Here is a 25,702-nt window from a genome sequence, read left to right on the forward strand (position 1 = left end):
ATAGAGGGTGGACCACTGGAAGGGAATGCATGCTGCAGTGCAGCAGCACATGAGAAGTGTTGCAGGGGTAATTCGAAAAGGATGCAGGAACTACTACCAGACCCCACACCCACCTTAGAAATACTGCAAAGGAATGTGGTGAAACATCCCATCACTGAATCCCGTGAAATGGATGTGTCAGATGGGCAGATCCCAGCTCACAAGGTCCTCCAGATAGACAATAATGAAGGGGTCCATTAAGTCCCGAAACATGGCCATACCTGGTATAAAAGGCTGTCTTACATTCATTGCTTTCCTTTATTGGAACCAAGTTCCAACATGGGAAAAATGTTTTATGTACATAACTTGTCCATTAACACCGAGCATTGCATAAAAAAGCAGTGTTGCATAGCAGTGTGCTATGTAATTCTGTAGGTTTTCTAAACAGACACTTGTGTAACAGCTGGTGATTTAAATTACCCTGCTCAATGAAAGCACAACTCACTTTGCATTCCTCTCTTGCCACCAAGGCTCTCTCTGCCCTCTTTGCTCTGTTCACTGCAAGTTCAAAGGGGCTGATGGAGAGAGAGTGCAGCAGTAATCTTATCCTCCCCTCTTAAAAGTTCCAAAAACCTGTGTGGGAGTGCTAGCCAAGAAAGGTTTTCTTTTTCAAATATATAAAAACCAGAATGAATCAAGATGATACTTTTATTAGGCCAACTATATTCTGTTTAACAAAGACCAGCATGTGTTAACGTTATTTTTTTTAAAACAGTTCTTGAATTTCATTCCTAAAAAAATAAGCTGTTACATAAAACATAGTTAGTGTCCCTACTATAAAACACTGCATTGACTCCATGTTTTTTTAGTTATGATTTGGTTAGGGTATCTAAATCTCAGAGTGCCAACTATTTTTCCATTTTGTAGGAAAAGGTGCATCATATTGACGAGTGAACACTTTTAAAAATGTCCATGATCACACAGCCAAATGCATATGATCGAAATAAAATACAGGTTCTGTAACCTGCTGGTTGAATTCATCTGTGCAACTGGTGCTCAATCCATGAGCTGTTCTCAAACTCTTTGGCATACTATATTATAACCCTGCTGTTTTATACCAGCTACCCTGAAAGGGAGTTGTCGGCAAACTACAATTTTGCACCTAGGTTGTCCAGTTTTCTGCCTTATACACCATCCACTCTGTTTAGTCTCTTAATTTCATTCCTTTTACATCGTGAATACACAAATACACAAAGCTAACTAGATGTTTATGCAAAGCAATGAACAATACTTCCATCCAGTCTGTACATCTACAGACATACTGCAATACCATACACTTTAGTTAGGTTCCAGAGCTCGCTTTGCTCTACGATTAGGATTGCATTATATATTAGCTCCTGCAGGGGAGAGCTGGCCAATCTGGAGGCTGGGAACTCAAACGGAATCTGCAAGTAGCAACCACATTTCATGCTGGCCCGCTCAGCCTCTGCTCATCCTTCACCCTGTCCTTGGAGGCGGTGCCCCAGGCTGAATTGTCCACTGATCTGTGCACATCTATGTCCTGGAAAGAGTTCATTCCAATTGTGGACATGTGTAATTTATTTTTAAGGAAAGCATGAAATTGTGCAAAGCCTGGTTCCCTTAAAACAAATTTTAAAAAAGTATCAGCACTCCAGATGGTGACTCGCTGAGATATTAGCGATAATAAATAGTGCTTCAATGGCGTGCAGGGTTGGAATTATGCACTTGGCCCTGGCTCGAGCTTGTGGAAATTACTGGCCCTGCCCTCTCCAAAGTGGTATTTAATGCAATATTGAAAACTGTTGATGTCAATGAAAGGCAAGGGCCATCTTGTCCACCTGAAGTTGACAATTATCCTGCCTGTTGGAACACCTTAGTCTCTAGTTAGGATTTTCCTTTAACATTGTGAACGTTGTCCTCTATGAAACTTCTCAACTTTCCTTACGCAGAAAATGATGAGGCAAGCATACAATACACTAGACACTGACCCGTGCAACACAGGCTGCAACCAGCTGATCAGAGCCTTGTTTTCAGAGTCCTTTTTATTGTATCTATGCATGTATTTGTTCCCCATTCATCTCTACATTTTACTGATACATCTCACAAATGTGTTACTTGAGGAGGTACACAAACGCTATATTGTTGCTCATCTTATGTCCAAATAACTTCTGGAGACATTAAAAATATTACCAAAGAATTACTAATCAACAACATTTTAAGTAGCAAACTCTGCTAATCAGTGTTTGAAAACGAAATTATGCCTTGCCAATGTCAAGAATAAAGCCAGGTTCAGATGCACCTCAGTGGGTGACAGGATAGCTTTTCATGGTGCTGACAGTGGAATACTTTTACCTGTCACTTTGGGGTATGCCCGACACCCAGGGAATTTGAGGAAATAATTTATCGCTTTCCTTTTGACACAAGTGATAATGGAACATACATAAGTCCCTAGTAGTGTGGGATGATTCAATCCACTTTTGCTCTGCCATGCTTTTCATGGTGCTGACAGCAAAAGGTGCCTGTCTGTGAAATCTGTAAAAAATCTGGGCGCAGTACCCTCTGCCGCCTGAATGACAGCTGTCAGAAGCCTGCATTAAAACTGTAAACTTGTACAAACTTAGATCTAATGTTTGAAATCTAAGTGGCCTGTTCTTGAGAGTAATCTGTGTTGTAATTGTTTGAGCCCATGGTGTAGAATCTGGAATAAGTGTTCTAGCTGCAAGTTTGAAATCACAAGTTTATGTTAAACCAATAATGCAACAGAATTAACCTTAAATTTAAACCTGGCTAGAGAGCCACCCAAACTGGAATAACAGCTCTCTCTCTCCAGTCCTCTCCAGCAGGAAATCACACCTCTGTGCTGATTATAGGGTGGGGGGAAGAATTTGGTTCGCAGGGGGAAAGAGACAATGGACATCCTCCAGCTAAAAAGGAAATGCAAAGTGGGAAGAGTCATAAATGGCCTCTGCCCAGGAGAAACAGGGAGGAGATGCTCCTGGGTTCCAGGAAAGGTTAAAGGGGTGGATCTAAACAACCAGTTGTTGCTTAACAAGGACAAAAGACACATTTTAAAAAGACTGATAACTTCCTATGTAAAATTGTGCAAAATATATAAATAACAGCATTGTTAATGTAATTTTCGGATGCACGGGTGAAAAGGCGCCAGAACTCTGTGACATGTTCTGGGAAGAAACGGCGGAAAAAGTGATATTACACAAAATGTATTTCTGATAGAAGTATGACACTTTATACACGTATGCCTATGTTCAATGCGCACATTTGTAGAAATGTGCTCCTAAATTGGGCATTGTGTTCCGGATGAAAAGGGCAAAATTCTGCGAAAAGCAGACAAGATCCTACAGCGATGGGACTTGGAGGAGTATCCGCTAAACAAAATATGTAATCTGTATATATGCCTGTTATAGAGGTTGCACATTTGTAAATATGTATTGTATCAAAAATAAATGTTGTGTTCAAGAGGCTAGGGGTGGACTCTAAGACTCATAAACCCACATCATAAATGTGACATTCCTGTTTTTCTCCTCCTAACAAGGAAGAGGGGAGACCATATTTTAACTTTGCAAACCAGCCTGATTCCTGGTTCAGTGTGACCGGGGAGGGGGGGTCCAGGAGAGGGGCGTGATATGAGTGGTACATCGTACAGAATAAAATAACTTTTAGACACAAATAAATAAGGATTTCAGTTGTGCATTACACGCTAGGCGTCGATTTAGGTGAAGTGCCAGATTGAAATCACTTACAGTAGGCTAGCACAGTTGTTATTCACATTTCGAAGAGCATTGCTCTCCTCCACATGTCAAAAATCGTTGTAGAAGTGAAAACATTATTTGGAATATTAATATACTGATGAGGAAATGAAAAAGGTACAAGTGAGACACTAAGAAGAAATTAAAAAGGGAGGTGGTGAGCCCTACTTTATATAATACTGCTGTGCTAATCAAGGGGGGCAGAATCACCAAATGAGAAGTTATTTTCCAACTTGCATCCAAAACACCCAAAGCAAAGCTAAGATTTGAAGAAAACATTCAATGATTAAAGTAAAACTAAGGATAAACATTGACTAGGAGACGTAGGTGTACGTACCTGTAAAAATGGTAAGTTCCCCTTTCCGATGACCTTTTAATAATTTGTTGAGTTCTGGAAACCTGGTCCATTTGATGCCTGCAACCTGCTCCACATTAGCCAGCTCCCCAAAGACTTCATCCCGCAGCTGGCGAAAAGAAATAATTGACTTGTGGGAAGCAGGAATGGCCGTCTTGAGGATTTTATTCAAATTTAAACCTTGTGATAATGCCTCCAAAGGACTGGGCTGCTTTTCCCCTGGCCTGAGAAGAGAGCAACGTTTCAGGCTCAATTTCCGAGCAAAAAGTTTGGAGGCTTCCCATGAGCGAAGATCCCTCCCCAACCAGAGGGTGATTCTTTTAAACTGTTCCAAATATGGAAGGAGAGCTGGTGGCAAGCAATTCTCTCCACGGGGTAAAGCTATGGTAGGATATCCAGTGGCCTGGTGAAGAGCAAGACTATCAACTTCTCTACTGGTTATGATCACCTCTGTGTCTCTTTTAGCCATCAGGTGCAGGCCAAAGAGGTTATGATAGTTTCCAGGCCTTGGTAAAGTTGTTTCTATGTAATTCACAGTTTCCTCTTTGCATTCAGCAGATAGCAACTTTATACCTTTCAAAGTAGAGCCCCTCGGACAGAACCAGGGGAAGACCAAACAATTAGTGGGTTTAAAATACTTCACGCCAAATTTCTTTAGGGTGGGATTGGATATTTTGGGGATATTGAACATGATCTTAAACAGCCGAGCTTCCTCTTCTTCCAAGTCTGAGAACCAGACGGCCTTGTTCCATATCCTGTTCACCTCCAGGGTATCGAGCTGCACTTCTGAGTCACTTTCCAAGTAGCCAGCAGTGGTGTGTGGGCTCAGGCAGGGCAGACCTTCCTTCTGAAGCAGCTCCACACTGTCCTGGAAGTCCTCCCAGCTGCCTTCCACCAGGGTGGCCTTGCACAAGAAGCGCCCTGTGGTCTTGTCAATGAAAAGACTGAAGGCATCCCTCTCTGTACCCTCAACGAACAGGCTTGGTGTGTGTAAGCAACTGTAGCCATCATGGAACGAAATGTTCTTTGACCTCAGGAACTGGCGAATTTCTGTTATGGTTACGGGTGGCAAAGTGCAGTCCAATGCAGATAGCGGGTCCTTCTTAAAGTTCCGGCGAATGGGATCTCTTAGACTTTTCATTCCTTGTGCAGGGGTTCTGCAAGTCAGACCTATATATAGTGACCGGTAAAATGAAAGGGAAAGACTGGGCAACAAGCTACAAGAGGACGTAAGAGAAGGGAACAGGCAATGTACCAGCATACATTCTGCAGGTCGGAGCATGCCAAATGACTTCACGCACAGACCTAGACCCTTGTACATAATTCCAATTTCTTTTCCCAAAACAAAAATAATAAATATCTTTAACGAAGTGGCAATAAATACATGGCAGTATTCTGAAGTAGGCTTGATTATGGTAGAAGAATTCAAAACAGGCACAAGGATAGCTCTGCAAAGGTATTTTGAATAAACGGACTAGAGGATGACTTTAGTGCTAGTTATCTCCCCGAAAATCCGGGTTCTCTGGTCATTGCAGGGCTGCCAGCTAATTTGCACGTCACATAAGATTTGTATGAAACAATAGTTGCAGCCACTTCAACTGTAGACTCGCTCATGCCCCGAGAAATCCTTCTGTTTATCGATAATCAGTCGAGCACCACAGGGGATGCCACATAATCCAACTCTTCAAATGAGCCAGGAATGCACAACTCAAGATGCATGAAACAAAGCAATATATTGACAAATCCCACAACAAAAACTGCATCATCACCGATAAGAAAGTTTATTTCCAGTTCGGGTGATGAATCGTATTCCAACATGGGCTCGGTCTGTGCATTTTTGGAATTCCTTCTCTTCTTTGCATAATTGCATTCAACCGGTTTAACAAGTAAACAAAAACACGTGCTTTCAAGTGGGTCAGTCAGCCTCCCCAGTCGGAAAACAGTAAACACGGATAGATGTGCAACCGCATGCCGTTTCCATGGAGCGCGCTCCCTCTCGAAGATTCTCCTTCTATATCTCCTTGGCAGGTCTGGCTGCTGCAGGCGTGCTCATTCCAGAATTGCAAATTATCCAGACGAAGGAGCGGGTATGCTCACAGAAAAAGGCACCGATTTCACAAACATTCTGCAATCTTCCGTTGCATCTCTCCGGCCACGCGCAGTTCAGTATTATCTGCACAGAGATTGACATTCGGCGGGCAATCCACAATCTGCACGCAACGCCTGAAGGGCAGCTAGCTCTCTTTTGCACACATGTCAAGTGTCGTACAGAAGAAATAATAAAGATTGAGGAAGGACTACCTGTGAATTCCGACTGCATGTAAACACCTAGTACTGTACATTAATACGAGTTACACCCTCATACATGTAAGAAAAGTACAGAAACGACTTGATAAAGAAAAACATGGTGGACTCCTTTGTATAATCGATGGCTTGATGAAAAGCACGTATTTTGTTTACACAACATTTATAATTGTGCCCGTCTGACCCTTTGCTTCACGGTAAAACTTAATACAGATTGAAAAGTGCGCATAGATTTAAACCAGATTGTTCCAGATGGTTGTTGTGTTTTAAGTAGCTTCCAGTTCCTGAAGGCTAGAAGAAAGTAACACTGTTTCAAGATGGCCGCGTTTTTAAGAACAGAAACTTGATGGGAAGGAAGGGCATCTCTGCAGTTTTAATTGTGAATGGAAGAAATACCACAGTCTTTCTTTCCTGTCTATGAGGTCACTTGTGGCCGAGTGTAGAATATGTGTGTGTTGCCTTTCATGCTACCTCCTCTGAGCTCGCAGCAAAGCTACCCTACAGCATGACTTCGCGCGGCTCGCCCAGTCGATTTCTGCAGAGCGTGCTGCACAACGGGGTGGGACGTTACATATGTCAGCTTAAGAGGCTGACGCTGATCTTCAGCAAGGATGCGCGAAACTCACTGGGCGCGAGGTGAGGACCATGATGTCTGTATCGGGGAATAGATAAAGCACCCCCCCGAGTGAAAGAGAGCGGCTAGGCAAGTGCTGGAAATGGAGAAAGCGGGGGACCCCGCCGGGATAAGAAGGGGGTGATTGTCAGGTTGGTGTGGGCGTGGCTAGGTGTGGGTCAGTGTGGGAAGCCCCGATGCTTCATGCTTTGCATATCGCTCAAAGTGCATTTTGGGAATATAAGCAGTGCTTTCAGTGGGATAAGAAGTCTGCATCGTGATGCACATTTTGAGGGCTGTTTTGAAAGGCTTTTTTTGTATTTTTTTTTTTTTGGCTTCTTGTCCAAAGTAAAATGCTGTTCTGTAAAGTGTAGGTTATGTAACTATGATCTCTCCATTACTTATTAATATTTAGAAACAGTAAATGCTCTGTAAAAATACACTAGTTTCAGAAATTGTGGCTCTCTAAGTACACCAAGTGTATAGCGTTTTCCTTATGTACGAGGTCCCATGTGTACATCAAGAACTCTCTTGTATGTGATTCTGTCACCCTCTGGGTTGTAATATTCCTTGCTCTGTCTTATAAACATTTTCAATACACATTTTTAAATTTGTGAATATGTATATTTTTAGAGCCTGCAAGTGATGCTCTGCAAGTCGTTGCATGAATTTTTGTCATTTTGACTTTATACTGCACACCGCTGCCATTTTTATGGTCCCCAGGGGATCTGAAAAGGAAGGTTTAGTTAGTCGGACGAATGGGAGAGCGCACAAGAATGTTTGCTGTGTTGGTAGCTTCTGTTCTGAAGAAAATTGTCACTGGTCACTGTGTTAGGTTTGCTTCTAGTTGGTATGGGTGTAGTGTTATTTTGGTGTCTGACTCTGTATGACACTGTTTTGATAGTCTGGTTTAATGTTCTGTGGAGGATTCGTGTTTTGGACTGAGTCAGGTGTTGGTGCAGTTTGCTGTCTGATTTAAAGATCGTGCTATGGTAGAAGTATGTGTGTTGAGGGTGAGTTTGTAGGAAAATTGAAAGTTTTTGTAGGGTTGGTGGCATTAGGTCTATGGGTTGTTGTGGTTTACTTTGATTTTGTTGGGTTCAGTTCCTTGCATCGTCGTTGGTATTATGCTTTTGCTTCGTTGTGCCAGCCCAGATTTGGTAGGTTCGGTTTTGTTTGTTTTGGTTTGTGATGTCTCTCCCTGTGTCGTGGTTGGGTATTTCTCTTCTATACTACTTCAATTGACCCATCTAAAAAGGGAAGAGGTGTCTTGTAGGTTTTTCTTTTGTTAGGTGTTCTCCTTCTGTTCGTATTTCCCTGGAGTGAGTTCCAAGTTTTGCTGAGATGCAAGAGAAGGCTTATCCATCAAATTTCAGTTTTGAATATTGCTTTATTTGGTTCAAGGCTGATGTCAATGCTGGATCTCAGGACTCGGTTTGGTTTGTTGATGGATATTCTTTCCTGTATGAATTCTGTTCCTTGGCCGTGGATTGCATTGTGGGTTATGCAGAGGGGTTTGAAGTAAAACATTTTTTTTCTGTTAGCCAGTGTAGGGTTCTCAGTGCTCGTGTGTTGTTCTCTCTTTGTGAGTCTGCAGAGTAGTTTTGGAGCTGTGTTCTGTATTCGCTGTAGTTTTTTGGTGTGGTAGCATGGCATTCCAAGGTATATGCTGTTGGGTGTAGACTATTTTTGACATGAGAGAGATGACAGCAAGTGTTATTCATTGCATAGGTGGAAGAAGCACTTCTTTACTAAATTGACTTTTGGTTTGTGTGTTAAGATGGGTGGAAAATGTACAGTAAGATAGCCATGGAGACACCATAATCCAAAGAATGGTTGGCCGTACGCTCACGGAATATAGTCAACAAGACCCATGTTATTGATTCTAGTGGAGTATGCAGGGTTGGTGCTGAGAGTGTCTGGAATCAGAGCTTTGAGGCGTGAGGTGTCTGGTTGTCATATGAATGGCATAAGAATGTTGGGTAAGAAGGGAATTTCCCTGGCTGTGAATTTATATAAAAAAAACTTCAATCCCTAGACATGGGTGGGATGCCGGCAGCAGAGAAGAGAAAGGGGTTGTAGGCTTTTATTTTGAATGTCATGTTTTTGAATTTATTTCTTTAAGCTGATCTTGACTTGCATTCATTGATGTGTGCTATTGTGCCTTGCTTCCTTATATTCGTGTCCATGCTGATGTCTTGAGTTGTTATAATAGATTTTTATAACCTTTTAGAGGCAAAGTAAATCTCCCTATAAACAGTTGATATGTAGGTACTAGCTGACAGAAAATGCTGATTTCTTTTAAGGTGTTGTTAGTGAATATAGGTGAAGATTCTAAATATTTTGTGCTTTAATGAAATGTGCTACACCCTGCAACTTCAACACCATAATGTCAAATTCACTGGACCTTCATTCCTTTGTAACTACACTCCTGCACATCCCCAAAAAATCAATTACATTGCCCACACTCTTGGGAGCGCTCCGAATGGCAGACGTGTGGCGAGCTGTTCATCCTACAAGGAGGAATTACTAATTTTTCTCTTACCAAGACCAGACCAATTCACTTTATATTAACACTGCCAACTGACACCAGAAAATCCCCCTTGTGGAGACTTAACCTGGCAACTCTGAAATACCCTGAGTTTGTACAACGCCTCCTTTATGGCTTGGATTTATATTGGTCTAAAAACATAACCCACAATTTTATTACAGTTTGATACTGGGATGCATGTAAAACATATTTTAGAGACTGCTGTATTTCACAACGTTTGCACAAGATTCTGTGATGGCGAAATAAGGAATATTGAATCTCAATGGAGCTCAAACCTATTGAAGGCATCCATAAAAGAATTAGAGAGCCCAACCTTTTCCCAAAACTTCATAAGCTCAAAACTGATCTGAAGGACATTGCCACCTCACGCACAAATGTTTTTCATAAGACAGCCCAAACCTTTTATAGCACTGGGGATAGGCCCCTCGGGTTGATGGCTTTATCCCTAGAAATTATAGAAGCAATCCCAAATAAAAAGGGGAAGGCTATAATCTGTGCAGCGGATATAAATAACCTCTTTCTAGAGTTCTAGACAGAGCTCTATGCACCTCCACAGAACACAAATAAGTAACATATAATCAATTTCCTACAACTATTTTACCTCCCGTTAATCTCAGAGGTAGACTTGCAAACGCTGAGACAGAGGTGAACAGGGCAATACTGGACTTGCCAGCAGGAAAGCAGCAGGCCCAGGTGACTTATCAATCGATCTTTATGAAGCAATGAGCGAATCATTTGCCCCTAAACCAAGTATGATTTTGCCTGAAGCATGTGAGGAAGACTGTCCATGACCAAAGCTGCCATAGTTGTCTTTTACAAACTGGGCAAAGATCCATTGCGCTGTAGCTCATACAGACCGATTTTAATGACTAAAGCACGCATTGGTACAGTGGGAACTGACAGGCTTCGTAATGAACAGAAACTCAGTGGAGCATATGCATTGTTTGCTAAATATCATAGCAAGCCCCTCTGATCCTGGTGACGCTATCCCAGCCCTCAATGGTGAAGTGTGTTCGACAGTCAGACAAGACTATGGCCCTGATTCACAGAATGTTGTCCTATGGGATTGCGCCATTATAAAACACTTCCATGAATATACATTTGTTGTTTTAGAAAAGTTCAGGGGATTTTCAATAACCTGGTGAAGCTGCTATACCAATATCCCAGAGTGGCAGCGGTAACCAACGGCAATACGCCTCTACCCTCCCCAGCCCCCCATTTGCTTTGTACAAGGCATACATTCGTTTTCAAAAAATGATTAGCAGAGTTTGCTGATTAAAATGTTCTTCATTATCAAACCAACCCATTTGATTAGCAATGTTGTAACAATATGTTTAATGTCAACAGATGTTATTTGTACCCAAAACATAAAATGAGCATCAATATACATTTGTGTCTACCGCTGAAGTAAGAGATTAGTGAGATCAGTCAGGCCTGGCAAATTCTTTAAATTCTGCTAGACCTCCAGGTTGTGTAACTTGGTTTGTTTTTAAATTTGCAGCCTTTTAACACCCGACGGTGAGATCCCTTTATTAAATGAGATGATTATTTATTGGTCTGCTGAACCATTTTAGTGCTTGTTGGCATTGAGGCTGTCCAATGTATGAAAAGTAATTGTTGCCAATAACAAGTACCATGTTTATGCTTGGCAACCTGCTGCCACCAAGAGGCCAGCCATTCACATTGAAACCTTTTTTTGACATTTACTTCTTAACAAACTAAATGTTAAGTAAAGGTTTCAAACATCCCCAGCAAAATGGTACTGCCCTTCATAAAATCTACTTCAGTGAGCAAGTACACTTTGCAAGCCCTGGATGAGTGCGTGTAAAATGGTAAAGGTTTGCTGCACGAATGACGCATATGAATAAATCGATGAGACGAAAAGGCTCTGAAAACAGTTTGGTCAGCACTCTAAGGCAGGTACAGATATATATTTTAAAGCAAAGCGAGCTCTGGGGGCTAACTACAGTGTATGGTATTGCTGAAGATCTGTAGATGTACAGACTGGATGGAACTATTGATGACTACTTTGCGTAGACATCTAGTAGCTTTGTGTATTCATTATGTAAGAGGAAAGAAAGTAAGAGATTAAGCAGAGTGGATGGCTTGGGCAGAGAACTGCAAAATTAGGTGGAAAATTGCAGTTTTCAGCCACTTTCAGGGTAGCTTGTATAAAACGACAGGGTGATAATATAGAATGTCAATGAATATGGGATCAGCTCATGGGGTTAAGTACCAGTTGCACAGATATATGCAATAAGCATGTCACAGACATAGGTTTTTTCCACCAAAGCATTTGGCCTTGTGATCATGACAGGCGAGGCGCAGTATTCAGCATTTCCCTTCTAAGAGGAGTCCTCTATTCCAGAGTCAATTATGGGATATTGTTACCCATATACCACGGACCTAGAGAGTAATGAAAAATATCACCAGTCTAGACACATCAAAAAGAGGGTGAAGAAAATCTTTGTGTTTTTAGTTTAACAAAACTTTACACATCAAAATAAACTTAATCGGTCAATAATCAGATAAAACCATTTGCATAATTAATCACAATCTAAAATCTAATAAACCATACTACATATTCATAACAAATCTTAACCATTCCATTAAAATGCACATTGCATTGAAATATCACTCTCGTGCTAAAATGCATATCATTCTTATTATTATCCGTAAAAATTCAACACTCCTATCCAATACTTTACAGCCTACCTTACAAATTAGAGACACCGTTACAGGCCCAAATAAAGTTAATTGCTTATTTCAGAGGGAACACTCAATCTGACATAACTAATTTCTTAGCAACGATATTCCACACTATATATAGAGCCGTTTTTAGGGGTAAACTCTTTGTATTTACACAGCACCTCCAAAATGATAGCCTTAATCGTATCCAAATTATATACACATTTACCGAAAAATATTCACATACAAATGACCGAATCCTGGGCATTCTGTTAGGACATGTTTCAGTGTCTACAAAGTACAAGGATTATGGCATATACAACATTACCTATCTACTTCGGCCAATGCGAGGGACGGCCCTAGTGAGCATAATACCGGGAGTCGATTTTTGCATAACTGAAGTATAAATCTACGTAACTATTTAGACAAACGTATAACTAAATAAGGCTTGCTGTTATACATATATAGTATGTCCATAACAAAGGCATAACTCTTCAGAGTTGCTAAATGAGTGAAATTCTCACCCCAGTCCCATAAGTCCACCTGCATGTCCCAGGACTTTTAGCTCATAATATCCCTCCTCCCAATCAGGAGTCCATGACGTTTGGTCAAACAACCAACCCATGCTCGTCTTGTATTTAAGGGCACCTCCATTCTTATCAATCTCTCTCCCAAGGCTCTATAGCAGATGATTCTGAGGACTGCTTTTCATTTTAATATATAGAAGTGCTCGTTTCCCTGTAATACTTGAACAATGGAAAAGTAGCACTTGCGTATATTAGGAAAGTCCTTTTACTCGCATGAAGAGCAAATGCTGCTTCATATCCATTGTTAAACCTTTAAAAGCCTGTATCTGAAGGAGTGGTCGCGTGTCACTTATTAAGAAGGTTGAACGTTGCGAAGGCCATTACTGAAAACCTACCTTGATAAAACAATTGTTGTAACCTTTAACTTGCGAGAACTACATCAGTGTGGTCGCGTGTGACTCATTGTGATTCCGAGAGGAAGACTGAACTCTATCCTTTACTTTCCCACGGGCATACAATTCAATAAAAATCTTTAACCTTTGAAAGCTATATTACGAAGTGGTCGCGTTTTTCTAATTGTGATTCCTAAAGGAAGATTGAACTCATTGAAGTCCTTTTTTGTTTCGTATAGTTTGGGTTTGTAGATTTATTCAGACATTTCCGGTTCTTTCTATTTTCCGTGTGTTTTTTTTTTTTTTTTTTTTTTTTTGAAAGCTGGACGGTATGGCATTTGTGATGAACAATTGCAATATGAGTACGTTTTTTTATGCTACGAGTTGGCGGGTAATGACATCCCGGCAAGGTGGTTTGTTCATTTGGGGGTAGCGATCGCCTCCAGGATTGGCTGTTGTAGAGCTCTGCAGGTTCTGCAGCCTTGACCTCTGGGCAGATTTTCATGCTCACTGCACATGATTTTGAGTTTGATAGTAATTTGGTGGTAAATCTGCCGAATTACTGCCAAACTCGATTACCATTGCCACAACATGATCACGCATATCTACCACAGGGATTATCGTGGCCACCAGTGGATCATGCAGATCCCCCACAGGGATTACCATGGCCACTACTGGATCACTCGGAGCTACCAACTGGATTACCATTGCCACCACTTCATCACACAGATCCACCACAGGGATTACAAGTGGTGCGATGGAGGTGTTAATCCCCCATTTTTGGAGTCCACAGGACTTCATGGGGATTTCGGGAGAAACTCTCCATTCTGCCCATTTAATTGATTGTTTTTTTTTGGGGGGGGGCAGTAAGGTGGAGGATTTACGTCCCAGCTTTTTGTAAGTCCTCCACCTTACAAGTTTGCGACAATGCGGCGATAACGGAATTACTGCTGCATTGCTGTCATTTTTACCCGAACTGCAGTATTTGTAATGAGGCTCCCTGACTTTTACTGTAAGACATATATATATTTATTTTGTAAATGACCTCTTTGCCTAGTTTATGTCTCTGCTCTCTTCTTCTGCTTGGCATTCTACTCAAGATTTGGGTTGCATGGGCTGTACAGAGACCTTTTTTACTGATAGTTTTCCACCTATTGGGTGCTTTCCATTGATCTACTGAACCCACCACCATTTGAGGTATGTTGTGTTGTGAAGCATGATATAGCGACCAAACCTGTAGAGTCCGCAGTCATGCACAGTTTCCTTGTGGTTATTAACATATGCTTTTGCGAAAGAAACTGTGGCCCAGCTGTGATGGGTGAGTAGATTCCTTCCCTTGAGACTACGTGCTCCTTGTCAATTATTCCATTTGGTGCTTTCGACGTGCCCAGTGCTGGCATGCACCAGAATATCTGTATACCCGATTTACTGTACATGTTGTATGGTTCTTGTAAAGCATCTGACGCTCAAAGTTAATCTTCCCAAATGTTTAAATTCTGTGTTTTTCTTTTCTTCCAGAGCGTTCATAGAAGAAAATGTTGTGGATTTTGCCAAACAAAACCCTAGCATTGTGATGTATGTTACACCGCAGAAATGCAGCCATCCTAAAATAGTCGCAGAATATTGTAAGTACCTAGAGCATGAATTGCACCACTCGGAAACAAGTCTGTTATGCTTATTCACTGTCAGTTTTTTGGCAGAACACCTCTCTGTAGAACAAAGTATATGGGCCCGATAGCTCAGTGAGTTAAAAACACAATGCTGATATCTGTGTACCTGCAGTTAAGTTAATATTCCGGGATAGCAGATTCATTGTTTCATTTTTCTGATGTCGGAGAAACCAGGCTCGTACTTCAATTTTCGGATAATGGCAAATGGAGACCGTTGTATTCATTTCTTGCAAGCCAAGGTGAAACCACATTCTGCACCCAACGCCCCCGCCCCCACTGAATGACCTGACCACTCTCTTTAATAGAGCATTGGTCACCTGACCTGAGAAAGGTGGCGATGCCAGCACACTCCTCGCGCTTCCCGCCAAAACACAAATGCATTCATTCTGGGGTAGTCATTATTGAGGTTCCACTTCTGGCTGTGATGTAATATGACAAAGTCAGGTCCACAATCTCCCAGGGGCGTTGGACCTCCTCCAGCACCATGATGTCTTCCGGTCGCCTATGAGCAGCGGTATTGTCCTCACTGGTTCATACTAGTTCAATCTGCTGTATGCAGCTCTGCGTCCTTGACCAGTTACGCCAGGCCAGCACAGTTGCCTGTAGTCCCATTGGAATGGCGCATGCGCCAGGACAGTCAAGGACAGGGGCCTGCAGTCCCATTGGAATTGCGCATGCACCAGGCCAGGGCAGTGGCCTGTATTCCCATTGGAATTGTGCTTGCGCCGGACCTGGCCTGGGGAATGTAGTCCCATTGGAGTTGCGCATGCACCAGTGGACTGTAATCCCATTGGAATTGCGCGTGCTTGAATGAGTCCATAGTCCGAACAAGAATTGGCCAAGCGAAAATGGGTAGACGGGAAGCCTAATAAGAAGGTCTGCTAGAAAAACTAAAATCTAAGGGGAGTGGACAATACATGACATTGTAGGGGTGGGAACAATCATTCCAGTTCATGATCAAAAGCCCTCCTGGAAGGGAAACCTCCCACCCGTCTTTTTTTTTTTTTTTTTTTCTTTTCCTGATTTCTCCCACACTAAGGTCAGTGCATTGAGTGCTTTTAAAATTGGTAAGATAATAGCTATTGTTCATAGTGCTACACAACCACTAAACTAACAGAAGCAGCTGTATGAAAACCAAATTACACTGTTACTTGCCTTTTAATGAATGTGTACGAGAACAGAAAATACCCTCCCAACAGAGACTAGCCTGTATAGGAATGGAGATGGCCAGTGTCCACACAGCTGTAAGCATGGCTCCCGAGTTTACTGGCCCCCTCTGTGACATCTCCATGTCTTCCCATGTGCGTGAGGGCGTGCCCCATGTAAATATACTTTTAACTCCTCCGCCAACCCTGCCGTAATCAATATTATTTTACCAGTATAACAGATGAAAACTGCTCCCAAGTGAAGATTTGCATCCTTTGATTTGAGTGTTTTTTTCTAAGAGGGGGCTTACGTGCCCAACATTCCACGGTATCTGGGTTTATGGGGGAGTTTATTGGGGAGTTTAGTTTAGTTTATTATTTGTATAGCGCCGCCTGGCCCTAGGGCATCCAGGCGCTTGCGATGAATACAACAGAATAATACAACAGAAATGTACAAACCGATTACATATTTACAAATTTACAGTCTTGGTGCATGCTAGTAAGGTAGGGCTAGGCAGTTTACGTTTCTTTGGATAGAAGCCAAGTTTTGGTGTTGTGTCTAAATCTGTGAAAGGAAGGTTCTGATCTCAGCTCGAGAGGAAGTGAATTCCAAAGTTTGGAGGCAAGCACGGGGAAGCTGGAGCCCCCTGCTTTTTGGAGCTTAAATCTTGGGATATTTAAGCAATGTGTTTGAGCTGATCTGGTAGGGCGCGCTGGGGTGTGGTGATTGAGATTGTCGGATAGGTATCTGGGTGCTTGGTTAGCTAGGCATTTGTGTGTGAGTGAGATGGTTTTATATTCAATTCTTTGTGGTATGGATAGCCAATGGCAGGTGCGTCTGGCGTCCGAAATGTGTTCGTGTTTGGGTATGTTCAGGGCTGCTCGCAAGGCGTTGTTTTGTATGACTTGTAGTTTGTTGATGTTTTTCTGACTGGTTCCCAAGTATAACGCATTGCAGTAGTCAACTTTGGAAAGGACTAGCGCTCTGGCTAAGGTGATGCAGTTGGATGGTGAGAGGTAAGGTCTGGTGGCATTGATGAGTTTACAGGTGTAAGCAGTGGCTGATGAGATGGAATTGATCTGTCTTGTCAGTGTGAGGGAGGAGTCGAGGTAGATTCCTAGGGTTTTGACGCTGTTAGAGACGATGATGTTATTGCCGTCTATAGTGAATGCTTGATAGAGTTTGTCGAGTTTATTAAGTCTGGGTTGGGAACCTAGGAGAAGAAGTTCGGTCTTGTCGTCATTGAGGCATAGGCCATGCTTGGCCATCCATTCTTGGATAATGGAATAAATGTTGTTGAGAGCAGTGAGGTCGGTGGAGTAGTCGCCTGTTAAAGGGATCAGTATTTGGGTGTCATCTGTAACGGGGATCAGGCCCTAAACTGTACTCCCACTCCTTAAATGGAGGATGCAAAACACACCCCTCTCTATGCAGTGGAGAGCATTCCCTGTCTCATTCCTCACCGTCCTTTCCACCCAGAACTTGTGGGGTACACCTACCAGCCCAGCAGAACTCCCCTGCACCACCATACTGCATTTTCAGCAGTTAAAAAATAATGGCTGTGCTGGGTCTGCTGAGAATATATTCCCCTGCATCCCTAAAACCTGCGTTTTAGCAGTTGCAAAAGCAAAAGCAGCCTGGCTCAGTGCTGCTATGCTGCCAGCTCAAAGCTTCCAACTGAAAGAGCAAATGTTCTGTCTTTAGAATGACTTAAATGTTCTGTGTTTAGAATGACTTTGCACTGGTGCTATTTCCATCTTTTAACATTACACAGTTTGCTTCCAATAAAACACAACCATACCCATCTATCATCAGGATGAACACCATCAAATGAGGGCCATTCCTCCCTGAAAGGCAGTATGTGTCAAGTAAAATCTGTGAAAGAGCAGAGAAATTTGTTTCAGGCCGTATGGCAAGCGTTTACTTTTGCAACAAATTAACACGGGCAAAACTCTTCACAAGAAGCTCTCTCTCTCTCCCTTTGCTTATGTCAGTTTCAAAGAACCCTATTCTTGAACAGATTCCTGTTCATAAGAAATACATAAGAAAGAACAGATTCCTGTTCATAAGAAATTGACAGAGCTATGAAAATGTTCAGAATGAAGATGCGAGGAAAATCGCATTTGTAAATTACCAGGGAAAGTAAAAGGAACCTGTGTTGCACTGCTCTACAATGCAGTGGATTGACCTTGTACAAGCTAAATGGAATTAATACTGTAACATGCCCAGAAACAAAACTATATATGTTGGGAAGAAAAGCTGCCAAAATATAGGTAAATTGTACTGTGTAGTTTATTTTTCCCCACAAAAAGGACTTTAACATCCTGGCTAGGCCCAGGAATTGCTGTCCAACCAAATTGCAAGGCGGGCATTTCTAATGTACCACCCCCACAGGAAAGGAAGTTCCCTTACAACATGAAAGGCCTAGAGGTGTGGGAAGTAGCAACTTCGCCAGACTGACTGGCATTTCTCTCCCAGGAACATTGGATCAAGAGGAACTGGCCTTGTCACAGGCACGTGTGAATTCCTTGTGACACCTCTCTTCAGCTGCATCTGTCTGAAAGAAAGGGTTCTATGGTAACCCTGCTGCCCAGAGCTGACACAGTAGGGGCAGGATGGTTGGGAAATCTTAAGGGCTGCCCTCCAGTGACAGATGCCATCCATTTGATTTAAAAGACTTTTTATATCAATGTTTTTATTTCAGTAACCTAAAGCTGCAGTATTGGGAAATTAGTATGGTTTTAATGTCAATTTTGCGCCATTTAAATGAGATGATGTGGGTTATCCTAGCATGTGGGGGACGTGAACGGCATTAAAGTGACATTTCTGGGGAAAGCGTACATGGTACAGTTATGAAACTTAAATGCAAATATGCCCGAAACTGTTAGGCTCATGTGCATCTATTTGTAGGATGTTGATAAAATATTTTCCATAGAAATTGTGAAAGAATGCCAGGAGAACAAAGCAATATCGCACAAACTTGGCGTTTGGACAGTGTTTCTTGTGAAATATGGAATCTGCCTATCTAATTTTCCTAATGATGACATTTGTAAGTATAAGGGTTTTGCTCCATAACTGATTTTGGAAAAAGTAACTATGGTAGAACAAAGCACATTGTAAAAACACCCACACTAAAAGTGAGTCACTTTCTTCAGTCCAATCTGCTTACAGGGAGGCAGTGACATTTACAGCCTGACCTATGCCATTATAGAGGTATGTCCCGGCTATTTCCACCCACATAGTAAAAATCCTCTGTGATCCGGCCAATATAAGGAGGAGACATTCAAAAGTCAGGACATTCAAAAATCCGACATTCAAAAATCCAACCTGCCAAATCCAGAGATCCAGACATTGAACACTCATCATGCAAGATTCCAGATCCAGGAAGAACCCCTTATCCAGGGAGAACCCCTTATCCAGAATTGAACCCTACAAAAATCCCAATAATTCAGGGAGAAAGGGGGGAAGGCTGCTGACCCCTTTTGGGACAATCCAGTGACCAGACCTGCTTTGCCCAGCTGATGCACCTCGCTGTCCACTGAGACCAGACCCATGGTTGCCTCGCTGTGTCCCTAAGGGAGAGCTTTGCCGCTGCGCAGTGACCAGACCTTTGTCCGACTGTCCAGAGACCCGGTTAGCTGTCCAAACTACCCCATTCAAGTGCTTCTTGTAAGTATTACCCCTCCCCAATACCAAAAAGCTGTATCCATTGCTTTGTTACCTTGCATTATGTCCAATCCCATAGAAATCCTATAAATACCCTAGTAAATTCTTAAATTGTCAGAATCCTCTGTTTATCCTGTCCTTAGGATAATCTGTGTCAATAACCATGTGTTAGCGCATTTCTTTCCAAATCATTTCAGTCCGTTGTATAAGTCCTTAGTACTATTTGGAATAAATTAATTGATTCCCATATAAAGAGGCACATGGCGTGAATGGGTTAACATTGCAAATGAACCTTCTTGCGGGCAGTGTCCTTCTTTAATAATCTAGCCACTAAAATAATAGTCTCAGTACAACGTGTCATTTTCCTCTTAAAACCGATTTTGCCCGTGTATCTGCTTTCATTATAAAATCTGATTACTTTTCCTATAAAGAATCCCATACTGTCCCCATCCAGAGTCACCTTTTCACTTAGTATCATGCCTGTCATGTGCCTTTGTACCTTAGTATTAAAACCGATTTTCGATTCTGTCTGTTTAGCTTATTTCTGAAGTTGTTTGCCTATTTTAAACCCGTGAAACGAAGCAATTGCAATTTTGCCACAGGTGATTCTTGCTGCACTGTTTTTCCTTCCAAAGTCGATTTTCTAAATTGAATGCCTGTTGTTTAGTACCTTGCCTTGTATTCTGTAAGTTTTCTTGCTTCTGCAGTACAGCCATACATATTCTTGCCTTATTCTTTCAACCGCACATGTAAAATAACTATTTAGTAATTCCGGGGCCATTTTTCAAGGGAGCTTAATCCGATTTTGGCCTCCCATTCAGTGGTGGTAGGTCGGTTTTTCATTCTGTGTTTTGCCTAGTGTACCTTACTCCTTGCTACTTCTACCCACTCACACAAAACCTAGTTAACAGGGGTTTGAGGGAGTGTTGCAGGGGAAATGCCTAACTGTGGTGCTATTTGAAAATACTACCCAAAAAGTAATCTTGCTATCATTCATTTGTGCATTGTGTATCTAATGTTAGAAGGTTAAACTAAGTATATCCTATGATTTTACTGTGTAATTATCACCACACTGGTGATTGCTGCCCTATCTTGAATTTGTTTGATTTTTATTCGAGTGCTGCAAGCCCGGGATGATTGCACCCCGGGCAGAGGCGAGTCGTGCATCTGGGTGTGGAGCTTCTGTTTCGTGCATTTCTATGTTCTGCACTGTTTATGGGACTTCCCATAATTCCATGGATCCCAGGCCTCCATGTATAGGAGTGCTTCTTTTCTGTCAGCCGACTGAGTCAGCTTCTTCTTATTAAGGTTTGCTAGGCAACCCTGGTTTCCTGTGTTAAGAGGTTCTGGCACCTTTATTTAAATTGGGCTAGCCAGGCCTGTTTCCTGCTTATTTCTGCGTGGGGCTGCCATGAGGAAACGTGCTGCAAAATTGAGACATGTTGAGCCTCGTTCTCCTTCAACAACATCCTCCTCTCCCCCTCCAAACAGAAGAAGGGGGAGCATAGTGCCAGATGATAAGCTGCTACGATTCTTCAGGAAGGCCCTGCAGGAGGAGCAGATACAGGGACACCGTAGTAGGGGGTAGCAGGTCTTCCCTTCCTCTTCTGACACCTCATCCTCTGTCAGGGGGTACTAGATCCCCCCCCCCCTATTGCTTGTATGTAGAGCTCTGCATCTCGTGTGCTAGGAGTTTGCTGTTGCTGGTATGTGATTCTCATAATGCGCCCGTCCCCCAACACGCTGCACCCCACACCAAAGAGGAATGGTTACTCAAGGCTCCTGCCCTTGCATCACGGCCCGAGAACGCTGCCTGACGGACCGAACTCCTAACCCTCATCAATGCCCTCAAGATTCCTCATCACCCACCACCTGTATACCTCCCACTCTATTATTGCCACCAGCAACTATATGTCTAGACACCACTAACTTGGGGAACTGCATCTAACAGCGCTACTCACTTATGCTCGGTTGTCTGCATAACAAATCACTAATGTGCACCACCTGTGCATTGAGCGTGCCTGCTACTCGCTACATATACCGTGCAACCTCCATTGCCAGCACCACCGACCACGATTCTACTGCATGCCTCTCCACTACCCAGGCCTATGCCCTTCCTACCATCGGCGCTGGTGAGCACTACCCCCTCGCTGTGCCACATCACGGATGCATAACCTGCCCTTCCTAACTGAGGATCCGAGCCAGCTGGCCCGCAACAAACCGATCCCAGCCACAGTCCCAAATTTCACCAGCCACTTCTGACCATCACCTTCTGATGCCCAGGAATCTGGCACCCTACAGCCTGAGAGTAAATTCCTTCAGGGACATAGACCCCCCCCCCCACACCCTCTCCACTCCCTGCCGGAAAACGGTAGCACTAAGACTAAGCAAATTGCACTACAGAACAACCCCCACTCCTGCTTCTTAGGATCTCTCTAATGTGCACTTATAAATGCGCACTCCCTGGGAGCACATGCCATTGAAATCCACAACCTAATCTTAGACCTCGACCTCCTAGCCATTGCAGAATCCTGACTACACAGCGCCTCTGGCCCTCTCTTTGCACCCGCTATTCCCCAGAGTACACCATATTCAGAACAGACCACACCAATGCGGTGGGAGGAGGTGTAGCCCTCATCGCCAAATCCTCTGTAGCCATCCGCTGCTACCCTACCACACCCATTACGGGTTATGAAACATTTCTGCTAAAACCGCCCATCAATCCACAGACTACCTACAACATGCTTTTACTCTACCGTCAACTTAATGCGGGCATTCTTTTGCTGGTTCTCCACCCCCTACCCAAACCCCTCATCAAATATATCATCTTGGGTGACATGAACTTGGGCTACAATGACCCATCAGACTGCAAAACCACAATGTTTGCTCCGGCATTCAGACATTAACTTCGCTCAACTAGTCATGTCCCCCACACAACAAAGGTTGCATCCTTGACTGGATACTGTCCACCAATGCAGGCATCAATATTGCAGCCATCAACCCTGTGCCCTGGTCTGACCACCACCTAATAGAATATATTCTCCTGAACACCAAACGTGCTACGGAAAAACCTCCCAGGCAGAATCGGGTCATGGTTCGAAATACCAAGAAACTCACTCACAAAATATCAGGCCTGCGCTATTGTTTTCCCTTACCGACTCCCTGTTCAGATCCAGCAAGCCAGAAAACATAGCTGACCACTACTACCACCACTGCCTCCAACTCGCAATCAATCTTCATGCTCCATTAAAACTAGAAATGCCTGTCTCAGAAACGCACTAACATTTGCTTTTCCGATGAGCTTGTCACCCTCCGCAGATCCAAGAGAGCACTCGAACATCTTTCCAAGAGACACCCATCTCCGGGTAATGAACAAAGCAGCCTCCTATGACAAAAGAATATCCAATGCGAGCCCAAATACAAAGGAACTCTTCACCATACTAAGATCATTGGAGTCACCTGTGCCAACTAATACCCACACCTCGGCTGACACTGTGGTGCACTACTATTGAAGACACCCTTGCCAATAAAATTAAATTGCTGCACAATAAAATTAACCCAAAAAAATCCCAACTCGCACCAAACCCAGCAGTACGGCCGCATATGTAGAATGATATATATATAGCGACCCTGCCAACTGCAGTCTCGCTGCCACGTTTCGCCTTTTCCCAAGTATCCCAAAACATGGTCTCTGAAAACATTCAGACACTCAAACCCTGGATATACTTGCCCTGCGCACATCATCAAACTTTGGGCCACCACCATAACCCCCATTATCACGGATTCCGTCCATGACTCTTTCCAAACCTTCACTGTGTCCAGTAGCATCAAATCAGCATGGGTCACATTGTTTTTGTTTTTAAAAAACACTTTATATCCCACCATGCCTACCAACTACCATCCCATCACTACTGTGCCCTTCCTGCTTGAGATCCTAGATCGCATTGCCTGCTTATAAGTACAATTCCTTGAGCAGCACTTACTACTCGGAGCCAGACAGTGAGGCTTTTGTCGCAGGCACAGTACCGAAACTGCCCTACTCGACCTTCCAAATACAGCTAGACAGGATACGTGAGGTTATAGGTTAAAGGTTCGAAATACAATGGGGTCGAAACAAAAGGACCGAAAACAAAAGGTTCGAATTTAATTTTTTTAATTTTTTTATTTTTGTTTTAGGGGGGGGGGGGCAATCCCTGTTTTTGTGGTAAAAACCAAATTTTTTTACCTATACGGGAACCCAAAAAATATATATAACTCCCCAAAAAAAATTGAACCTTTTGTTTTCGGTCCTATTGACCCAAACCCATTGCATTCGAACCTTTTGTAATCACACCTTTAACCGGACACGATACGTGATACTGGCAATCTAGCTCTACTCCTTGACCACTCGGCTGCCTTCGATTTGGTAGATCACAACACACTCGTTCAACACCTCAGCTCTCACTTCTACTTCTCCACAGAAGCTTACACATGGGTGAGATTGCTCCTCTGCAACCGCACCTCTAGGGTTGCCATCGACAATGCAGCAGCCGACCCTATTCCAATCCCCAATGGTATTCCCCAAGGCTCCTGCCTCTCCCCCACTTTGTACAACACCTACACCAAACCGCTCTTCGATATCCTGGATGGCCCTGGGCATTACCTATACAAATTTTGCAGATGATACACTGGTCCTCATCCCCATCACAGGCAACTACACAGATGATAGCACCCCATAAATAACGACGGGATAGCCATGCATGACCTTTTGTCTCAATGATGAGAAAACCGCGTTACTCTGGTTGTCTTGTCCAAGAACCTTAAAACCCTAGATATATCTCTTACTTGTCCTTTCCCATTGATGGCGTTGCCATCCCTGTACTTGAACAAGTAAAAACCCTCTGGGTTTACCTTGATGCTGAACTCGCCATTACGAAGCATGTCAACGCCCTTGCCTCCACAACAGCCTATAAATCCAAGCTCATTTCCCTGAGCAGAAAGTTCCTCACCACCAACAACTGCCCTCTCTCGAGCCCTAATACTCAGTAAACTTGATTACTGTAACGCACTGCTCAAAGGCACCGCATCCTCCAATTTGGCTAAGCTTCAACTCCTCCAAAATAAAACCCTATGAGCAGTTTTAGGGCTCTGCCGCTCGGACCACATCTCTGCTGCATGCCGTGAATTGCACTACTTACCAATCAGGGCACGCATAGACTTTAAGACCCTCTCCATCGCCCACCACTGCATCTACATGGAAGCCCCCCTCTACCTGAATTGACACCATCACAAAGAAACAGAAGTGGCTACTTCAGTCCTCGAGCAACATCTCGCTTCACACTCCTCGCTTCAAATGTGCAAAAGCGGGTGGCATGAGAGTTGTGTTACTGCACCCACCATTTGGAACACCCTACCACCATCGGGAATTAACCATCCCATACCACATTCAAGAGACTACTAAAAACGTGGCTTTTTTACAAATACGGCTAACCTTTGTCGAGCCTGCATCACGTCCGCACTGCGCTCTCCGACTCTTGCCACCCATGTTTGCTAAATATCTTTATATTTACCTTCTTTCCACAATACCTCTGAGTTTGCTGCTGCTTGTATGTAGAGCTCTGCATCTCTTGCTCCCTTAGCTGCTATTGCTTGTTATCTAAAGCTCTGCATCTCATGTGCGCTAGGAGTTTGCTGTTGCTTATATGTAGAGCTCTGCATCTCATGCACCCTTGGGATTGCTATTGCTTGTATGTAGAGCTGTGCATCTCAGGCACACTTGGGATTGCTAATGCTTTTATGTAGAGCTCTGCATCTCGTGCATCCTCTGGGATTGCTATTACTTGTATGAAGGGCTGTGTATCTCGTGTGTGCCAGGAGTTTGCTGCTGCATGTATGTAGAGCACTGCATCTCATGCTTGCTAGGAGTTTGCTATTGCTTGTATGTAGAGCTCTGCATCTCATGCACCCTTGGTATTGCTATTGCTTGTATGTAGAGCTTTGCATCTCATGCACCCTTGGGATTGCTATTGCTTGTATGTAGAGCT

The 25,702-nt window shown here is 43.1% G+C and overlaps 2 protein-coding genes across 2 annotated transcripts in view; one reads left to right on the plus strand and one right to left on the minus strand.

The window, feature by feature from the left end:
• The window catches only part of TWNK (twinkle mtDNA helicase), a 68,878-nt gene extending 62,512 nt beyond the window's left edge, over positions 1-6,366 (minus strand). Inside the window, exon 1 of the mRNA XM_069611663.1 lies at positions 4,105-6,366. Within this exon, the coding sequence (XP_069467764.1) occupies positions 4,105-5,443 (1,339 nt within the window). The 5' untranslated portion in view covers positions 5,444-6,366. The remainder of the gene's footprint in view (positions 1-4,104) is intronic.
• A 464-nt stretch (positions 6,367-6,830) lies between these two features.
• The window catches only part of MRPL43 (mitochondrial ribosomal protein L43), a 95,211-nt gene continuing 76,339 nt past the window's right edge, over positions 6,831-25,702 (plus strand). The window contains exons 1-2 of the mRNA XM_069611664.1: positions 6,831-7,062; positions 14,716-14,822. Of these exons, the coding sequence (XP_069467765.1) occupies positions 6,932-7,062; positions 14,716-14,822 (238 nt within the window). The 5' untranslated portion in view covers positions 6,831-6,931. The remainder of the gene's footprint in view (positions 7,063-14,715; positions 14,823-25,702) is intronic.

The sequence above is a fragment of the Ambystoma mexicanum genome, chromosome 8 (genome assembly GCF_040938575.1).
Source record: "Ambystoma mexicanum isolate Mex_15411 chromosome 8, UKY_AmexF1_1, whole genome shotgun sequence".
Taxonomy (NCBI): Eukaryota; Metazoa; Chordata; class Amphibia; order Caudata; family Ambystomatidae; genus Ambystoma; species Ambystoma mexicanum.